Source organism: Lemur catta, chromosome 13 (genome assembly GCF_020740605.2).
Source record: "Lemur catta isolate mLemCat1 chromosome 13, mLemCat1.pri, whole genome shotgun sequence".
In the NCBI taxonomy this organism is placed as follows: Eukaryota; Metazoa; Chordata; class Mammalia; order Primates; family Lemuridae; genus Lemur; species Lemur catta.
Genome location: NC_059140.1, coordinates 42,433,457 through 42,454,725, shown reverse-complemented (window position 1 = coordinate 42,454,725; position 21,269 = coordinate 42,433,457). Strand labels below are relative to the sequence as shown.

At 34.4% G+C, this 21,269-nt stretch overlaps 1 protein-coding gene across 2 annotated transcripts; it reads right to left on the bottom strand.

Moving 5' to 3' along the window:
- Window positions 1-415: 415 nt before the first annotated feature.
- DIS3 (DIS3 homolog, exosome endoribonuclease and 3'-5' exoribonuclease) lies at window positions 416-21,253 on the bottom strand. 2 transcript variants are annotated; one of them, XM_045567312.1, is made up of 21 exons: window positions 20,881-21,253; window positions 20,130-20,287; window positions 17,919-18,112; window positions 17,426-17,499; window positions 15,873-16,040; window positions 14,961-15,125; window positions 13,596-13,709; window positions 12,941-13,078; window positions 12,274-12,420; window positions 11,763-11,879; window positions 11,399-11,500; window positions 10,664-10,728; window positions 10,491-10,575; window positions 8,883-9,010; window positions 6,301-6,387; window positions 4,177-4,333; window positions 2,899-3,113; window positions 2,616-2,784; window positions 2,338-2,496; window positions 1,421-1,543; window positions 416-767 (listed from the first exon to the last, which is right to left on the bottom strand). In XM_045567312.1, the coding sequence occupies exons 1-21, from the start codon at window positions 21,106-21,108 to the stop codon at window positions 684-686; spliced, it is 2,877 nt and encodes a 958-aa protein (XP_045423268.1). In that variant the 5' UTR covers window positions 21,109-21,253; the 3' UTR covers window positions 416-683. The 2 variants fall into 2 exon arrangements, with proteins under 2 accessions (XP_045423268.1, XP_045423269.1); XM_045567313.1 differs by lacking the exon at window positions 20,881-21,253 and adding an exon at window positions 20,562-20,625.
- Window positions 21,254-21,269: the final 16 nt, after the last annotated feature.

The following is a 21,269-nucleotide window of genomic DNA, read 5'->3' as shown; positions in this document are numbered from 1 at the left end:
AATGTCTTATCTTGGGGAGACATTGGAGCTGAAGTTCAAGGATGATGGTCACACTTCTTACCTGGTAAGAAGAAAAACACCATTTTCCCACTCAGGTCAAATATCCTACTTTTTGTCCTTTCTACCAATTCCCAAACATTCACAGCTGTTTGAGGCGGCTTTTTTTTTTTTTTTTAAACACAGTAAGAAAACATTTATTAGATAAATTAAAGATGGCAAAAGAGATTACACCCCAAACATTGACAGCTTCTATGAAAGAAGAAATTGTTCTTTGCTTCTAAAAATGTTCTATTCTCCTGTATAAGAAAATGGTAGCTTTTTTCCTACCAATATTAATCAATGTACTTATTCAAAATTAATCTCCTCAATGAGCAGATGAGTGCTCCATTTAAATGATCTTTACAGATCCCTGAAGTTGCTATCCTGTCACTATATTTAAGTAATGGATATTCAATTGAATTCTTCTGCATAAATAGTTCTGTTCAACCCAGAAATGAAGTAGTATGATAGGACAGAGTCTCAACAGTTCAATAAAAATGCAAATTTCTAAAATTACTAACATGTACTTAAAAGTAACAAACTGTATCACACACACTTAGGCTTAGAAGTGTTCCAAGTTTTGTTTTGTTTTTTTTTTTTTTTTAAAGGAAACCAGTCTGAAGTATTTCTGTTGAAGGTAGTAGCTATTTTTTGAGCTTCATCTTCTTTCTCTCTGGTTCATTAAGGTCCATGTTTGAATTATCAGTTGAAATGCTTATTCCTGGTATCTAAAGTAATGCAAATGTGGAAAAATAAGCTGATTAAAAGCATAAAATAAGAAATCTCATCATCTTCTCCCCTTCCCTATTGCTACTTTCAACTTTAAAAGGATACAAGGGCGGGCGGGGGGGGGGGGCGGGGAGGGGTTTTAAAAAATAGATATACTTAAGACACAGTGATAGTGGTTCAGAAACATAAAAGGTAGACATGGTCTCACAGGGCAGAAACCTGTCACTTGGGAAGTGTGTTTTTCACTGTAAAACAGCCTTCCCCATGTTCAATTTTCCGTAGTGGAGCCACTGTGACTGATGGCATCAGAGGCCTCTGGTATATTGGGGCAGAACCAGTATCTTAGGTGAAACACCTACACTTCATCTTCAAAAGTGAACATTTCAAAACTCCTAGAGAAAAAGGACTACGCGTGAGAACTGAAAGACCTTTGATTTGGGCACCAAAGGCCTCAGAACAATCTCAGATATCTGGCATCTTCAGATGGCCCAGGGAAATTAGTGAGAAAATAGAACATGCTATGCAAATATTTGGCCTCCACACTAACAGGATTTCCTCTAACATTAAACAGAAATAACATAACTATATCCCTTTTTTTGACAAAATATATACTGTTTGTTCCATCGCAAGATGGAAATAACTTTGGTCTTACCTGTGGTTCTACCAGGGACATTCTGATTTTCTGATGCTGAAGATTAGAAGAGTCTAACATGATTTTTACTTTAACTTTATCAAATATATGGAACACCGTATCTTCTACTTTAAGTGAAGGTATCTAAACAAAACACATTTTGTCACGCTTAATTACTTTCTTACATTTGAGGTTTTGTTCTAATTCTTTACAGTTTATCTTTCATAGTAATTTAAAAGTTTAAATTTCAAGATTACTTCTATATTAATAAGCCTCTGGGTGTTCAATATAACAAAAACCACAAACCTAGTAGTCTCACACAAATACGACCTATTTATGTGTATACTTTCTCCTTTCATTAATGTGGTCCCAATATATATTCATTAATCTCAGGTTTCTCGCCCTACTATTAGCAAATTGTTGGTCTAACAGAGGAGCATAAAGGCACTTTGGCTATTTTTTGTTTTGTTTTGTTTTTAATTCCCAGATGCCACTAAGAAACCACAAAGATATTTTGGATGGAATTTATTGTTTAAATATTCTCTCAGAGTTATAGTTATAAGGTTAGGGGAGTAGGGAGTGTGGCAGTTAAAAAAAATTTCCTTTAACTGACACTGAAAGTCAATTAAAAAAATTTCCTTCCCTAAGCTATAGGCAACCTTTAATCTGTCTGTCCACCTGGGGCAAAACTTTACGTGGTATTAAAAAAACAAACAAAACAAGGACATTTGTATGTGGGAAGATATACAGAGGTGAGAAATGGTGAGTAAAACCATAGCTTTGTTGGCATAATTAAATGTAGATTTTCTGGCATATAGAAATTTGGATAAATTCTGTAGGGTACAAAAATAATTTTACACTATATTAGGTCCCATTTGCGAATTGTCAAAGAAAAAGTACCCCCTCAAAAGAACACAAAAACATTAGAAACACTGTACCTCATCATCATAAATAAGCCGTGGCTTTGGCTTGTCCTTTTCTTCAAAAAAGACTGTACCTTCTAAGCCATACTTTGGAATTAACACCACGATAGCATTCTTTCTTACAAATAGAATATAGGCTTCTTCACTTACTATTCCTTTGCTTTTGAAAAATAACTGTAAAGTAACATACAATGTTATTAAAAATAGCCTTAAAATATTTTGCAAGTAAAAAAAATTTTTGAAATTAAAAAACGAACAAAACATCTCTTACATTATTGCTAGAAGGCAAATACCTGGGTATGAAAAGCCACTGATGCACGTTGGGCATATTGAGCCATTTTGTGCCGGAAATTGAGATTTTTACATATATCTGCAAGTTTGTGTTTGTCTGTCAACTCTGGATAAGTAGAGTCGGCCCCAATAGCCACAGCCAACAGCCGATGAACAATGATGTCTGCATATCTAGATGAATGAAGGAGAAATAAGAACCATGATATGTTAGTATTAAAATATCTTTTTTAAATTCAAAATTGTAACTATTTTCTATCTCCTTTACTTTCATAAAGAAAAAAATACCTTCTGATGGGTGAAGTAAAATGTGTATATATTGGGGATGCCAAGCCATAGTGATGAAAATCGTTATCCATCCCAGAACAGAAGTACACAGCTTGCATCATACAGCGAGTGGCTAATATTCTTAACAGAGTGTTTAGATATGGGAAAAGAGGAGATTCGGCCCGGTCCAAAGAGTCAGCCAAAGACTTGGCTGTATCAGTCTTAATTTCCAAATTCTGTGAATAAAAAGGTGTTAAAGAACATTATATTAAACATTTCTAAATCAGTACCATCATATCTTCAAAATAACTAATCAGATTGAGCAACACATAAAGTTTTTATTATTTTCCTTCCATTCAAAGTAAAGGTAGAGGCCAGAAACAAAACTGTACTGGTCACTATAGCTCAGTCAGAAAAATGTTCACTCAGAACAATGTTCTGATTCATCAAATTTACCTGCTTTGATCTACCTTAGGGAAATGAGTCAAAAATACTTAAATTATTCTTCCTCTACCTAGGTCTTAGGCAGAAATTAGACGATAAGAGAAAATCCCCCATTTATAGAGTAAGTTCTGGAGCAGGAGAGTGAGAAGCTGCTTCAGTTCTGACAGACAGAGGTAGGCCATGAAAGGTCTGAGCCAAAATCAGAAATCAATCCTGTTAGAATAATGCCCTATAATCTATCGCTATTCCTTCCAGCTCTCTCCTGACCAAGTGATCGAAGAAAAACCAATGCAAGCCACAGTCACTCCAGGAGTAACTATGCCTAAATAAAAGTCTACTAACTGGAGGCACACAGGGCTGAGAAAATGGTGCCCTGTCTATATTTTCCCTCTTTTCTATGTATGCAATAAATAGACTTCTTTCTTAGGGACATGATATGAAGAGGGCTTAGCTGAGTTGAAGTAAAGAGAAAGACGACAAATTATTTGTAAATCTCCAAAGCTAGGCAGTTAACAGAAGCCATGAAGCAACACAGGCATAAAAAATGTAAAAGCACAGAGATATGGAATAACTTTGTATGTCCAAGATATTACAAATAACTAAGTCTAGAACATCTGGCTTTAGCATAGGTGGCTCTTTAAAGACATTAAATGATTTTATTAAGCAGATGACTTCAATGTAGAAATAGATGACCATACCCACGTTAGATATTTTTTTTTTTTCATCAAAAGAACTACTGGCAAAATTCTGCATCGAGAAACAACAAGACTTATGGAGATGTGAATATAAATTATTCAGTGCAATGGACAGATCAATACACAAATACAGATGATTCTTCACACCATAGGACCTTACCTTTGACTTAGCTGCCTTAACAAGAATTTCATAATTTGATGGAGGTGGAGCAGGATGTTTTCGAAGGAGGGCATGTTCAGAAAATTCTTCATGAATTTTTTTTGCAACAGAGATATTGGCAAGTAACATAAATTCTTCTACCATGGAATTTGTTTCTCTGCCAATGGAAAAAACATTAAACAAAAAAAAAGAATCAGAGACTGCTATATATCATATTTACTCACAGATTACCTTTTATACCAACAAAGTTATGGCTTTCTTAGGTAAACATTCATAAGTGTTGTGCACGTGTATATTTTAAAAATCTTACGGCTCTTTCATTTCTCAGTTACTATGCTAACATATTCTTATTATGCATCTACTGCATGAGTAAATCTTATGTGCCAGAGGAGACTTTACAAATTACACTCAAGAAAAACAGAAGCTTTACTAACTCTATTAATACATAAAATTTAAAACATAAGCATTTCTACCTCCTTTTACTGGGTCCAAAGAAATTTTTATTTAACGATAAATCCATAAAAGTAAAGTTTACCAAGAAAAATTAAAAGCTACTTAGGTTATACAAATTTTGGCTTGAAAAACTAAAACTTTCCCCAACAAATCACTCAAATGAAGAGATCATATTTACGATAGCTAATTTGACTTATTATGAGCCAGGCATTATGCTGTAAGTATATACATATATCCCCCCCATATCCACACACTGCTTTGCAGATGAAAAAATGGAGGATGTGCAACATTATTCTCTTGCTCAAGATCTGAGTTATTGCAAATCTCAGATTTCATCTATATAATCTGACTTCAAAGCTCTTAACCAATTTGTTGATACTGTTTTTATTTCATGTATAGTTATCCTATGTATGTTTTAAGCTTAGCTTAGTAAATGATCTGCCTTCTGTTGATATAGTGCTTTCTTTCTTCCAAGTCATTGAACATGCATTCTTAATCTTCCATTCATGTTTCCACTTTTAATTACATCTTTTAACTTCTTGACAAGATTTCTAAAGTACATTAATTTTTAAAATATTAGGAAGACCTCCAATCATATGAGGACAATCTCTTAGAAAAAATGTGTTTTTTCTCCTGGTAAGGAATGGGTGATATTCTTTGGCATAGCTAGAGTCAACCTTTTCCTCAAAAAAGCTCCTAGTACTGGGCTCACTGTTAGTATTTTTTTTTAAGAGACAGGGTCTCATTGTTGCCCAGGCTAGAGTGCCGTGGTTCAATCAAAGCTCACTGTAACCTCGAATTCTTGGCCTCAAGTGATCCTCCCACCTCAGCCTCTCCAAAGTGCGGGGATTACAGGTGTGAGCCACCATGCCCAGCTTCATTGTTAGTATTAACATTAGATGTATTTGCACAGAAGTACCCCACTAAGGAACTTTTTAATTGTAGCTCTAAAGCACATATTGGTTCTAAGTATATTCCCATTTTTAACTCTTGTCATCTACTAGAACAGTGTATGTGCACATTTAATTTCAGAATTACCTTATATAACAAGCATAGAAAGAGGCCTAAACTCTAATTTAATCAAAACTATCCTTGCTTCCTAAATCTCAGCCAAAGCAATAAAAGAAAATAATAGCTAAAATCTGTGTACTCTTCACAATGCTCTATGAAGTAGATACCATTATCAATCATAGACAATTTACAGACAAATAAATTGAGGCATAGAGAGGTTTAAAAAAAAAAAAAAAAAACACCTTGTTGAAAGTAGTAGTGGCAGAAGTGAGATCCAAACCTAGAGAGTCTATCTGGCTTCAAGCCCATGGTCTTAATCACTATTCTACCCTACAACAGTATATTCTATATTTAACACTTAAGAAAGTAATCATGACAATTTTCTTTTACTTACCGTAACTATTAGCAGTCAAGTTCTAATATATCATATATCAAAGCAAATGAATTCAAATTACAAATTTCTATTATACTACTAATCCCAGTTTTATATAAAAGTGAGATCAAATTTACTTTTCTATATATTTTATAGGCCAAGAAAATCTACAGAAATCATAACTCTAACGCAAAAGATGTTTTGGATATAAATGTTTTAGTAATTAATATATGCACTAAACATTAAATTCAAAATCTTATCTACTGCCCATCAAAAAAATGGTATACCTAAGTTCTTTGGTCTGCAGATCTATGGGATCATGAGTTTCACTGTCCATGTGGAATCGAACTTCAGGAGAAGAAAGAGTCAAGGCCCTAAATAAAAAATAAAGAAGTAAATTTCAAGTGAGCCAATAACAGAGACAAAATTCTGGAAATGATTCTTTTAAAACAGAAAATGACCATAACAAGTGTGTAACAGCTGCTCTTCTAAAGGCTTTACGACTATCTGCTAAGTTTTATGCTCTATTTTCATGAACAGCTTAGTATTTTAGAGACCTAAAATGCATTTAACAAGAGAGGACAACAGCAACTCAGTAAAATCTGAGTCCCTATGCTTTTGAAGGTTTGACTATCTTCTCTGTGTAAACTATAGTTTTTACTGAGCTACAATGGTTTGTAATCACTTTTACAAATAAATAAGGTGACGGGCAGTACTTTATTTTCTACAGAAAACAATGTACTGGGGCTAGGGACAACAAAGAGGGGCAAAAGGGAAGCTGCCACAGGTTAAGTTTGTAACATCAGAAGATCCACAGCCCAAAGGTATCTTCCACAAAGATTCAAGCAACAGAGTAGAGACTGACAGACTACTACCACTAATCTGTTACAAGTACTGATGGCTATCAATATTTGGTGCTATGTGTCAGATAACATACTATGCTAAGGGGTTTTTGTGCATGATTCATTTAATGAGTTGGCACGTTCTCCTTTGAAAAGTAAATTCCCATAAGGCAAGGCAAGGCAAGTCTAATGTTTCTTCACACCTTGACATTACTTTCATCTGGTCAGTTCCAAATCAACCTAAAACTAAGAATTTTAATGAGGCTGGACAACCCTGGACAATCATGGAGAAGAAAAAAAAAGTGAAGGAGAAAAAAAATAAGAGGAGATTGAGTAACATAAGTGAGAAACCAAGCCCTTTTCTTCCTCAACTCCTCACCTTTATTAAGAGAAGGCTCCAGTAAGAATACACACTAGAAAGGGAATCTCGACAAATATTCCTTTCCTGCCATGTAGTACTTTAAAGAAATTTCTACATCAGACCTAATGTTTATTGATGTATCTTAACATAAAAAAACAATGTGATATACTTATCACACTTTGATCATTTTTTGCTTCACAGAACACTTAAAATGTTATGTCTACTCATGAGTATTCATAATTTAAGGCAAAAGATGCCATTTTTTTGCTGATTGTTTTCTTAATTCTCCCTGAGACTGAGAAGAATCAATGATGTTTTACCAACAGATGTTCTACTTACAAAATTAAAAATACAGACTGTTTTTGCAGTTAAAAAATATCTTTCCCAATTTTGAGAAGCTATTTTACAAATGCAAATTCTTACCTTAAAACAATCTAAATAAATCTGGCTTCAATTTGTGTTTAAAAACCAATTATGTATTTGGTTTTTAAAAGAATTTTTTCTAAAAATTATTATACAAATTTTCTTCTGATGCCTGGCATACCGTAAACCTTCAATAAAAAAAATTGTTGAATGATGTGTCATTTTGTGTCACAAAAAACCCATATTTCTCCAGCATGTAAGTGACAAGGTTGAGTAAAAGCTTTGCTCTAATTTGATAATTTTCACTGGGCTTTAATGCATCCAAATTACCTGTACATAGTTTCAAGTTTCATATTTAGGATCATATGAAAAATTCCCCAAAACTGAGGTGTAGTAGAGACAGGTGTGGCTCAGCATTAACTACCTAGAATACTGTCGAGTAGAACGCTCTGCAGTGATGGAAACGCCCTACACCCACAATGTCCAGTATGATAGTCATTAGCCACAAGTGGCTACTGAGTGCCTGAAATGTGGCTAGTAATACTGAGAAACTAAGTTGTTAATTTTATTTAATTTTAATGAATTTAAACAGTCATATCTCATGAAACAATGTAGGTGCAGGGTTTGCACTCCCCAACAAAAACACTTTTATTAACTGCTTGGTGACCCTACACTGGATGGGCATGGCAACCCAGAGACCAATATCTGAATTTTCTCTGATAATGATGTCTTTCAAGAATCAAATTTCTTTTAACTGCTTTCTTTCAACAAGTTTGAGTTAACACTCCTTACCTTAAGCCTTTTGTAGTTAGGTAAATGCCATGACATAACAGCTAGAAGACCTGAATCTGCTCCTTGCTATCAGATCTTTTGGAAGACTGTTTCTATGTAACTTTTAATTGTTTAAAAAATGAAGGGGTTGAATTAGATAATCTCTAAAATCTCTTCCAAATCTAAAGTGCAAGGAGGACTTCATCTACATTTATTTAACCATCTGAAAACCAATGTTCAATCTGGAAACTCATTTCTAATTAAAATTTGAAATAATCCATGTAAGTCTCAATAAGTTCTTGCCTTCCTGGGATTTGTTCAAGATCTCTAAGTCAAACACACCATTTTTTGGTACAACAAATTACAAGGAAAGAACTCCAGGGTAGCTAGAAGAAATGCGAGTCTATATTCACCCTATTAAATATAAATAATTCATCATTGTCTATGATAAAACAATTTAAAGAGTCTACAAATTATCTTAATACTATGATAAATGCATTAAGACATCTTAATAGATATCTTTGAAATATACCCTTTTTCAATTCTTCTTTTCTTCAGAATTTTGGCTAGTTTATTTAGTCCACGGAGGCTAGTGGTAATATCGTCATTCATGGTTGCTGAATCAATTCTCATTTGTGCTTCGGCGTATGTAAGTGATGCCTAAAAAAGAAACCATATGTTAATATAACTCTTATAAATGAGAAAAACATATTCTCACATTTCCACTACATAAAATTTATGATTTCAGATAACCTAAAATCTGTAAAAAAAGAGAAATTCACAGCTATAATATTGATTTATACTTAACATCTATGATTTCTGGTTCATTAATCTGAGGTATTATATAACAAGCACACTTAATAAAAACAAAAATGGCAGTACTGTCAGTAAATAAACTGTTTAAATTTTAATTACTTTCCTATTTCAGTTAATACTCAGGTAATGCTAAAATAAAATATATAGGCAGGTTAGATGTATTCTCTGATAACTGTAAAATGAAATCCTTTCCTGATAATTATTCCCCTACTCACTGGCAAATAATTAAGAATACTGTATGAGTCTAGACATCATGTTGTGCAGGATATCTACGAAATACCCAAAATTAAGTACCTAAAAATGGGACAAATCATAGCAGCAAAGATTTAAAGAAATCTTCAGTGACAATACAAATATACCAATATTAACTGCTTCTGTTCCTATTTCTCTCCTCATGGAAAACTACCACTTTTTACCTTATTAAAAAGAGTAGCTTCATAAGTAAAAATTAGAGAAATAGCTAAGAATTTTAGATAATGCAGGTCAGGTCAGATTCCTGGGACAGCTAACTCATCTACTAAGGGCTAAGAGTTCTACTTCTAAAAAATGGTTTATGTTACACATGCACTAAATTGTTTTCATGTACTTTTATTACAGTGACCAAGTCTGAGAAAATTATAAACTCATTCATATTTAAAAATATAAATTTGTGGAGGCTTAGATAATTCACTCATCACTGTTTGTCAGTCTAACACTGTTTTCTTTCCAACCACTAGTTATCAAAACAGAGAATGATACTAAAGGGAAAGAAAAAACAGGTGAGTTTAGAAAACAGATCAATAGAAGGGGTTTAGTAAACCCCCCTAAGTAAACTTATCAGGGGTTTAGTAAACCTTGGAGAAAGATTTAGGGCAAAATGAAGAGAACAAAAGGGATTCTGGGGAAGTACAAAAAAAGGAAAAGGATGAGAAAGACAATCTGGGTCTCCACTTGTGTCTGAGCACAATCTCAGGCTAGTTCTACTGGAATCCAACTATGATTTATAGTATCATTTCTATGAGAAAATGAAAGATGATGATGTACATGCTAAACCACTCATCATTTATAAGTAGGAACAACTTCAATCACTGGGGTTCCTGAGTTAGGGTATAAAATCATTTATTAGGTCTTCTCTAACATATAGGCTTTGTAAGTTTCTGAATACAGGACAACTACCACATAAACTACTTTCTGAATAACATAATTAAGCAGATAACTAAAAAAAATAGATTTTGCTGTAACAATGGAGAAAAATTTAACCTTATAAACGTTACTTTTTCAAATCAATCTAGGAAACTTGAAAATACCAAAGATTTGAAACATTGGAGATAACCGTAAAACTAACCTTTGAATTAATGACACTTTTGGTAAACCTTGTCTTTAAGATTTCAGCATTGTGATTCATTTCCCAAATACATGAAAATGCCAGCCTATGAAGGAAAATAACACAGTATTGGTTAATGGGAATCAATTAAAGTAGTAAATATAACGTTCTTATGAAAAAACATACATAAATACCTGTCAACATTAGATCTTAAGGAACATAAATTAGAGCTAAGCAACTCTGGAACCATGTCAATTCTCTGCAAAATATAAAAATAGAGTCAAAGATTACTTAGCTAAATCCACACATTTATTTGAGATTCTATACTCACATAGCACAAATAGCATTAATTTAATAGGAAAAAGAAGGAGTGTTCTAGTCTTTGTGAATAGGAGAATAAGGAAATATGTAAAAGTCTCTTACTAGAAAAGTACCTATACAACATTGTTGTAAAAGGAAAGCTATGAAAGAAAACTGGACTTCATGCCAGCGTATCTAAGTTTAAATCCTCTATACTAACCATTTTGCTATCCTCTGGAAGTTTTAAATCTCTGGTCTATTTAAGTTTGACATAAGTCCTAGCAGCTCTATGAATGGACCTTTCTCCAATGCTTAACACAAACTACATGAAAAAGTATTGAAAACAGAGAAAAACTGGATTTTAAAGGAAAAAAGCTAAAGAGGAAAACAGACTAAGCTTAATTTTCCCTTTTGCTTTCATAATTCTCTGTTAAGTTTAGGGGATCCATACTTTACTTGTCATTTAGGCCACCTAATAACAAAAATTTGCAAAATTTAAAAGTCAGGGATTTAAAACCACTTTATTCAATGTATTTCCTCCAGCTAATTAATACTATTTCAAACCATAACTGTTTAAGAATTCAAAATTGTGCATGACTGTTAAAAAATTTTAAATTCAACACATTTACCTTTTCACAAAGATACACAGTTGTTCCTCTTCTGGCTGATTCTTGATCCAAGGCATTTCCTGGCCTAATAAAATGACTAACATCAGCAATATGAACGCCAACCTTAAAAAGATAATAAAAGGGTGTCACTATGCGTAATCTAGTAAGTGTACCACTAAAGTTTTAGTGAGGAGAAATTTAGCTACATCGATAAAACAACTCAGTCATATCTACCATTTCAACTTCTGACACATGCCCATTAGTTTCTGCAGCTATAACTATACTCCATGTGAGTAATTCACAAACAAATTCTAACCTGGGTTAAAAGAAAATGAACTCAAGAACAGAACTATAATTAGGTAAGAAATCATTAAAATTTGAATACCTCCAAATTTCCATTTTCAAGTTCTCTACAGTGTAGAGCATCATCTATATCAGTACATCCCGGTGGGTCCACACTACAAACACACAGATGCCTTAGGTCTTCTCGGTTTTTCATGTCCTAGAAGATGCGCCATCATAAAGAAATAAATTATTTCAGCACCACGAATGCCAACACAGCTCTTCTGAAATCAATAATATCTATATAAAAAACCTAGTTTTATTTTCTTGATGACAACCACATATCATCATTTGTAACTGGTCGTTTCTCTGCCTTTAAAATATTTGATATATGCTGGCGTCTGCCCCTTAGAAAAATTTATCTTTCACTAAAGAAGCAAATGATTTCTGTGATACCTAAGAGTGCTTTACCTAACTAAATGCAGGGAAGGAGGGACCGTGATTTCTACATGTTTAAAAACACACATAGAAATTATGCAAAACTAGCTAGGATATAACTTATATTATATATGATATATACATATATTATATCCTATGAATTCTTTTCAACTTACCTTTTCAGTAATGCTCCAAGGCATCTTTGGCAGAAAGCTAAGAACAGCCTGTGAAAAAGGCTGATGAGGAACATCATGCTCAAGTAATAAAACTTCTGTTTCAGTCTCTTTCTCTCCAACATCGCCTAAATTTTTTACGAAGTGTCCCTAAAACCAAAAGCTATTATTAGAAAGGCCTACATTATAGCTAATTTACATTTTATATTAAATTCTTCAGCATTTATATATTACCTCCCTATTTCTCAATGTTCCCTAACAACCTCTTAAAAATGACACTTTTGTAAGTTAAAGGTGAAAATGACAAGACTTCTCAACTAATTTATGATAGAAAATTCAAGAGAGCTCAATTCCTATATCAAAAAGCATCTATTTTCTATTAACTTTCCAGTTTAAAATGTGCTTCAAATAGCTGTTAGTTAGAATCTATATAGAACTCAAACACTTTTTTCACAGTCGGTATCAATAAAAGTTATTTGTTGGGAAATTTGAGTAAAAGTAACCATATGATTTACACTGGAATTCCATAAAATTAATTTTCAAACTGGAATGCTATTCATTAGGTAACTGTGACATATCCTAAGTTTCAGTCCAAACCTTATGTAGAAGTAGATTTTATTTTAATTAAAAGCACCAATATCCTAAAATAAAATTAATATTTTATGTTTACATTTGGATATCTGGAATTTCTGGGCCAACCATCAATGGCAACAATAATTCTCCGTCCTTCTAGTGTAGAAGCCTGTCTGGTTTCAATTCGAATTCGAGGGATTCTCTTATCAGCAGGTGTAAAGAGATGTCTTCTTGACTAGAGAAAATTAGGAAAAAAAGATTTCACACACAAAATCTGAGGATGGAGGCAAAGGGAGGGCTATTAAGTCTATGAAATGTTTATCATTTTTTTTAAAGAGAAAGAAAAATCAGATCAGTGCAAATGCCTAATCCAATATGTGGGCAGAAAGGAGTAAGATGTGTGTGTGTGTGTGTGTGTGTGTGTGTGTGTGTGTACGTGCATGCATGGGAAAATGACTTAATAGCAAAGATCCTGGTTGTTGAAGTGTGTGTGTGTGTGTGTGTGTGTGTGTGTGTGTGTGTGTGTGTGTGTACGTGCATGCATGGGAAAATGACTTAATAGCAAAGATCCTGGTTGTTGAAGTTTCCAGTCTAAGTCTTTGTGAGCTGCCTTTGTTCTACTGTGTTTAGCCTTTCTGTAGTGATACCCTCTGTTAGAACTGAGTTACAATAAATAAAGTAGTTCCAGAGGAACATAAGCTTAAAAAAATGTTTATCATTTTTTATTACATAGTAACATGCTCTTTACTCACCTCCTTGATTCCAGACTTGGAAAGCATGCCACAATATGGTCGCCAATTCCTTTTTATTATTCCTACAACTCTACCTGTAGGCTTTAACATTTTTTCACTTACAGCAGTCTTAAGCTGAGATATAAAAATAAAAACCTTCAGTTATTTTTCATCTAAGTATAATGAGGCAATTTCACTTCAAAATCAGAATATGTACATGAATGATAATGTATTCAGGCAGTAAATTATGACATAAAACTACAGAATGCTGATGTTTCAAAATTCTAGACATGAACATGCTAAACCAAACCATGGAAATTGTTCCATAATAATAAAGTACTACAAAAATAATCAAAAAGCAAAGTAAAAATAAATACAACAGAATAAATATATCAGAACTCAGATTTAATATGAGTTTTTACTGACTAAAACACACACACACGGGTCTGGGAATTAGCAGAGTAGGATTTTAGTACTAGTGTGTATTAATTATCTGTGTGGTTATGGTCACTAGTTCCCTTTGGACCTTTATTAATTCATTAAAAAAGGTAAGTACCTTCAAAGATTCTTCTTTATCCAAAATAAAAATCCAAATTAAAAGTGTATGCTATTACAAATAGCAGGAAGGGCCAGGCATGATGGCTCACACCCATAATCCTAGTGTTTTGGGAGGCCGAGGTAGGATAATCGCTTGAGGCTAGGAGTTGGAGAATAGCCTAGGCATCATAGTGAGATCCCATCTCTACAAAAAATTAAAAAACTAGCTGGGCATGGTGTTGTGTGCTTGTAATCCCAGCTACTCTAGAGGCTGAAGTGGCAGTATCATTTGAGCTCAGGGGTTTGAGGGTACAGTGAACTGTGATCATGCCACCACATCCCAGCCTGGGGCAACAGGGCAAGACCCTCTCTTTAAAAAAAAAAAAAAATTATCTAAGAAATAACTGAAAGTATTTTCTTCATATTATAAATAAAGCAACAGAGAAGGAATGCCCAAATAAAAGGGCCTGGAAGAACATATATTATGTTGGAGGATTTTAACATTACATAAAGTATTTTAGAAAATTAAAATTTTTTTTTTACTTAAACCTCACTAACTTAGATCACATAATCGAATGTCATAGATTTCCAGCTTCATATTCAAATTAATAATCTTTTTGTATTTAAACCCATTTATTTGGACAAATTAAGACATTAATTTAAAAGAAACCTTAAATATTTAGAAGGGGCAAAAAATCAATGCTGTGTATGACACGTATTAAACCTACAGAACTATAATTTTCTTTAATAAATCTGAAAGCAATAAAACTTAACTTTCTCCAAAGCTGACAGATTACCTAATAATACAAAGCTACACGGACAAAAAATAAAACCTGTTTGGTTTCATACCATTTGTTCTTTCTCCTCTTCTTTCTCCACATCATCTTCATTTAGACCTTCATCATGTAAAACGACAGAAGATGGTGCTACCCACTGACTCCTGGGGAAAGGCTCCACAGCCACAATATCTTCATGAACAGCTCGGTTTAAATGTTTAAGTCCTTGTATGATTATCTATTTTAAACAACAAATGGCATGTACAAATATTGTTAGTGGAAATATAACAGTAGGAAGGTCACCTAACAGAAGTTTATACACACTCTGAATGTCTCTATATAATCTGTTTCTCCTCCTTTATATATTTGCTTTCTTTACTGTTTTTCTTAATCCCATACCCTTAATTTCTCAATGTCAGGTAGAAAAATCATGGGTCAGAAAATACGTTTTGTGTTCATGGTTCCACCATAACTTACAATTATATCAAGAGACTTTGGGAAAATTACCTAAACTCTCTAAGTCTCAGGTCCTCACTGGTAAAATGAAAAAAATAATACAGTACCCTACTTTTATAGGTTGGGTTGAATATTAAATGAAATGATGAATGTAAAGAGAAGAGTACCTGGCAAACAGTGAGCAAACACAAAAACGATTGCTATTTGCTTTAAAGGGTGTGAAGCTTCTGCATATGTTATGCAAACAGTATTTACCATAACTGGTCATAATACACAAAATAGCATCTAATGTTTTACTATTTGAAGGACTAGATTTTTATTCTCTTTAAAGTATATAGAAAGCTGTTTTCTTCAATAAGTAGTTTTCTTAAACAGTGATTTAACTCTACTAGTATCTATAATCTCCCATATAATTGCCTTCAAGCTGATAAACTGGGAAGATAAAGCATATTTAAATTCTCCTATAAAATTTTAAACACTGATTTTTAAAAAGTAGTTTAGTGTATAAGCAACTTATTTACACACTTGCCTCTTTATTTTCTTCATTGTCTCCATGAATCCACACAGTAGCTTCTAAGTAATTTTCCCTGCTGGCTCTAAATGTCCCTTGAAGGTATGTACCAGATTTTATGCCTTGCTGTAGCTTACTTAAGGGAAGATGCTCTGAAAATATTACTTTTCCACTTTCTATTTCATTCTATGAAATAAGCAAACCAAAAGATACAGTCAGTAAATCTTCTATTTGTTCAATATACAACTATCATCAATATCAGGTAATTTTAAAAATCTACATTATGGTATATATAACTCTATGAATTTGAGATATAGCACAGTGTTTCTTCTAGACCAAAGCTAACCAAAACAACTTTCTATGATAAAGGAAACATTTTTTGTGATGTCTAACAGTGTAGCCACTAAGCATAAGTTTCTCTTAAGCACTTGGAAGACGGATAGTACAACTGAGAAACTGAATTATTAGTATGTAATAAATTTAAACAGCTAAATACAACTAAGTGGCTGCACATTAGGCAGGGCAATCCTAAATCTGTATACAAAAAATCAAGTCCAGCTTTTATCTTCTCATTTCCTTTTGATTTCATAAAGTAGCTGGTCAAAGGTAAGCAGGGATGAGAGAAATGCTGTAAAGACTGGATTTATGTACACTGTCCTATTACATAAAACCTATTTCTATAACAAAAGCTACCATTTACATTTACCATAGCTATGTGTCAGGCTGAAATGAGAATCGTATTAATGCTCTTATTATCTCATTTGATCCTCACAACAATGCTATGAAGTCATTACTGTTATATCACTTTATACGTAAGGAAATGAAGGCTCAGGGTTTAATCATTCCATTAGCACTCCTCATCTCGGCTAGCGTAGTGACCCTTTTATCAGCCTCTCTGCCTCTATCTTCCCTTGATAAAATGCATCACCTTACACACTGACATTAGAGTGGTCTTGCAAAATACAATAATGCCATTTCTAATCATTATCCCCTGCTCCCATCACCCATACTCATACACTCTTAATTTCTCTTACCCTACCATATGAGGTAGGGAGCTAGAATCCCATCTGCTACTTTATTCTCTTCACGGCAGCCGTTTAGGGAGATCTTCAAAAGATACTTGAAAAATTACTAACCTACATATTGAATAAATTCTAGGTCTTCATTATCTGTTCTGTTCTTCCTCATCTTATGACTCCCCTCTCTCTTCCTTTGGGTTTTATGCTCTCTGTCTGCACTGTCAGCCACTTCTTTGTCAAACAGCTACCACTTATTCACAAATCAGGCATGGATTCCATTCTTTTTTTCATCAACCAAATAGTGCCACCAAGTGCCAGGTGCTACTCAGGTTGCTGGGGATATATCTATTTTGGGAAGTCAACTCATTTAGAAATGGCATTTAAATAAGCCTGTTACAGTCACTCTTGTTTATAATTCAATACCTTTTCCAATTCCAGCTTATCCACTGATATTCCAGTTTTTAAATTTGGTAACTGTAAAGCTAATATCCCAAAGTGGCTATTTTAATATCTTTGCTTTTCAAAAAGAAAATATAACAAACTCAAACATACCCCTTCATCAGACAAACGGGCAAGACGATCTATGAGTTCAGGGTTGGCAGTTAGGCTCTTTACATATTCTTCACCTGAAAAATAAGTTTACATTTATCTTGATAAATTCAAGCAGGTTTTTTTTTCCTTAGATATGAAAGAACATGGATAATCCTGTTTGTCAATTTTTTTTAAAACTAGAAACAAAAATCTGTTGATGTGATCATGCCTAAGCAGAGGTAGTGAGTCCAGTGTATCTATGAGCTTTTATTGCTAAAACAACTGCAAATGGTGAGGGGAAAATTAACAGTCACTGGGCACCACAACTTAAGCTAAAGTTTTATTTAGCTTAAAAACTCTGGGAAATTAAAAAATGCAAAAATATCACATGAAGTTATACAGAACTCTGAAAATATTAAATAATACACTGAACATCTGACCATAGGCCTGATAATAGTTTTTATATGCATTTGTACATATGCACTAACTGCTTCTCTAATACATTTAGACTTACAAGTGAAAGCTGGAATTCCTTCTTCTACAGCTTTCTCTTTGTTTTTCCTGTCATTTGTTATGAAGATAACTTGCAGCTCGTTCTCTGCTGATATATTTTTCAAATGTTCATTGTACCATTTTGCTGCTACTCGAATGGCTCTATCATTTCTGTCATTTGTATTTTCTCCCTGCTCTTGTTCCACATAGGTTTCTCTAAATGTAAAGGGAAAAAAAAAATGAAATAAAAGGAAATCAATAGAAACAAGGATATGTAAAAATTCTTAGGACATAAATATTTAGCAACCACTAAACTGAAAAGTCAGTGGTATATCCTTCTCTTGAATGTATTCAGATTTATACCTCAGAGAAGAAATAAATAGGACCCATAAGTTTTTAAGAAAGTAATTGCTTAGAAAAGAAAAAAATCGTGTTATTAATGGGACAATAAAAAGGCCAATGCAATTTTATTTTACAAAAAGAAAAATTCAAGATCAGAATTTATACGTTAGGCTGAGACAATAAATAATAGTTTTTTGAAATAAACCATAATAAAATTTTACAGGTCTGGTAAGATTTCATTTGAACTGTAGATTAATATCAATTCCTAAACGCTACAAATAGTATGATTAGATAATTTATAATCACATGATTCTATAGACATTAAATGCATAATGCATATAAATTATCCATGGTAAACACTCAATAAATGGCACAGGCGATCTAGAGACTGGAAAACCAAATATTGATACGATGGCATATTCCTTCTAAGTTTATCCACTGTGAACTCCCACATATATCAACACATTTATCTATTTCTTTAAATCTGTTCTTCAAAGCCAAATTTAAGCATAATAGCAAAATTCAGTACAATAGCTTCTAGTGCTAATAATAGATTCAATTTTGGAATTTTGGATTGATTTATATTAATAGTTTTAGAATTCTTTTATTCCTCATTGAATGTACTTGCTAATGCTTTAAGCTTATTAGTGAAAGACACAGTCATAAATTTTTGAATTGGTTATAACAGGACTTGAGTAGTAAAATTTAAATGAGATTTGCCTAGATGTCCTAAGAGTCTTCCCATAAACCCCAGTATTACTAAGGCCTATTCACTGCATTTGAGCTAACAAAACTGCTAACTCCTGATTAGGTATCTGATGATCATGCTCCACAAAAAGTTGGTCTTTCTGCACTGAAAAAACAAGTAATGTTTCTATTTCTGGATTTCAAGGAGGTGCTAGGAATAAGAAGTCTACAAGTGCTTTACTGGTATTCCTTACAAGCATAATATTTAAGCCTGAGATACAAGAGAACACAGAAGAGAAATCTGAGAAATTAAGGTTTTCTTAATTTGCATAATCTGATTGATGGGACTTCCTTACCAGAATTCTATAGTCTAATCCAATGGTTCTGAGGGTAAATTTGCCCCCTACGGGACACTGGATAACATCTGGAGGCACTTTGGGTCATTATAACTCCATAGGAGGAGAGTGACTGGTTGCTACTGGGTAGAGGCCAGGGATGCTGCTAAACATCTTACAGTATATACGACAGCCTTCTCACAACAAAGATTTCTTCAGCTCAAAATATCAATAATACTAAGGTTAAGAAACCCTGATATAATCTAATAAAAGTAACATAGATACCCATCATAGATTATTTATGCAACATAATATTCAATATCATATTTTCTAAGACTGTGCATTAAGTTCAAAAAAGGTTGTGAACCTGAAACATAACAAAAAATTCTATTTCTTAATCTAATCTTCCTCAATGTAATCAGTTGTAAGGTATTAGTTTAAACTTTTAAAAGCCCATTAAGAATAAATCTGCTTTATATTTTTAAATCACTCTTTCACAAACTTGTATCTTTTATTATCTTATGTTGGTTAGTGACATAATATAGTATTGTAGGAATGTAGGCAAACAAGATTCTACTGTTCAACTCATGTAAAACCAATTCCAAATAAAAACATTTTGGAAACAAAAGTTCTGACTCTGGCCTAAGAGTCAGCAGATCTTGCTTGGTTCTGGGCTTGCTCCCATCAATGCCTATGTAACCTTAGTGGGGTCCACTTAGCATTACCTTCTGCACAGCTGTGTAAGAACCAAGAACTTAAGAAATCTATTGCTTATCTTCTGAGAAAGTCACAAATTACTCCCAGAAACCCCCTCCCAAAGGTAGCTAATCTAACAGGTTTTTTAAGACTTAATATAACATTCCTCCTACCTGTGATGCTCATTAGTGAACGTATAGAAGTGTTTCTCCCTGTTATTAGTCACATCTCGGATCCGTTTATACACAGGGGCACTCCGATTTCTCACTTCTTGGAGAACTGTTTGTAATACAATTACATTCCTGATGGCAGGGTCCTCAAGAACATCAATCTTGAAAGAAAGAAGGAAAGAAAGATCAATTTTTTCTACATTCACTTGTATAGTGTTTCTGTCAAACATAAAACCCGGCCAGTTTAAAAACGCTGAATATACAGTAAGCCAAAGAGCAATTTGGCTACAGAAAAAGTGACAATAGTCACTCAACCCTTCAGGTCTACTACAGAAGAGCACACTTAAACAGACTAATCATAAAACTTCGTAGAACCAAGGCTATTAATAAAGAAAAAAACGCTGGCCCACACAGTTTTCATTCGCAGGCACTTACAAGCTGCCTGGGAGTCGCAGGCTGGAGGCCACAGAATCCCAGGTCCCCGGCCTCCAGGCACTTACAATCTAAGGCAAAAAAGACACCAGGAGTTAGAAAATTAACGTGTCTAAAATACGACTCCAAGAACTGAATAACACAGTGCAAGGAAAAGAACGTCGGCCTGGGGAACAGGAAGGTTGGGTCCCGATAGGGTTTGCCTCTCCCTAGGTATGTGATACTGCCAAACACCCTCCGCCCTGGGCCTCAGTTTCCCTGTCTGTCGCACCCCCTGGTCCTGGGGCCGCTGGGGCCGCGGTTCGCCCGCCCGCCGACGCACCTGGTGCAGCAACACATTGGTGTCAGGCAACAGGTAGTGCGGTCGCGGGCAGAGGCTGCTGGCCGGGTCCCGGGGCTGCGGCTCCAGGGCCGGGCCCTCGTGCGCCCTGCCGCACGCCGCACACCCGGGCGCCCCGCAGCCGATGTCGTCCCGCAGGTAGTGCTCGCGCACAATCTTCATCACGCCGCCCGCCCGAGTCTTTTTTAAGAACGTCTTAGACTTGAGCATCTTGCCTTGCAGCGCAGAATCCCAACCCCGCTAGCGCTCTTCCGGCGAAAGTCTCCAGGCTAGAGGCCCTCTCGCACAACCATACCTCACCCGGAAGTCCGCCGCTTCCCGCTCCAGGATATCAGCGAGCACCTCTCGCGGGAAAACGCCGAGACTGACGT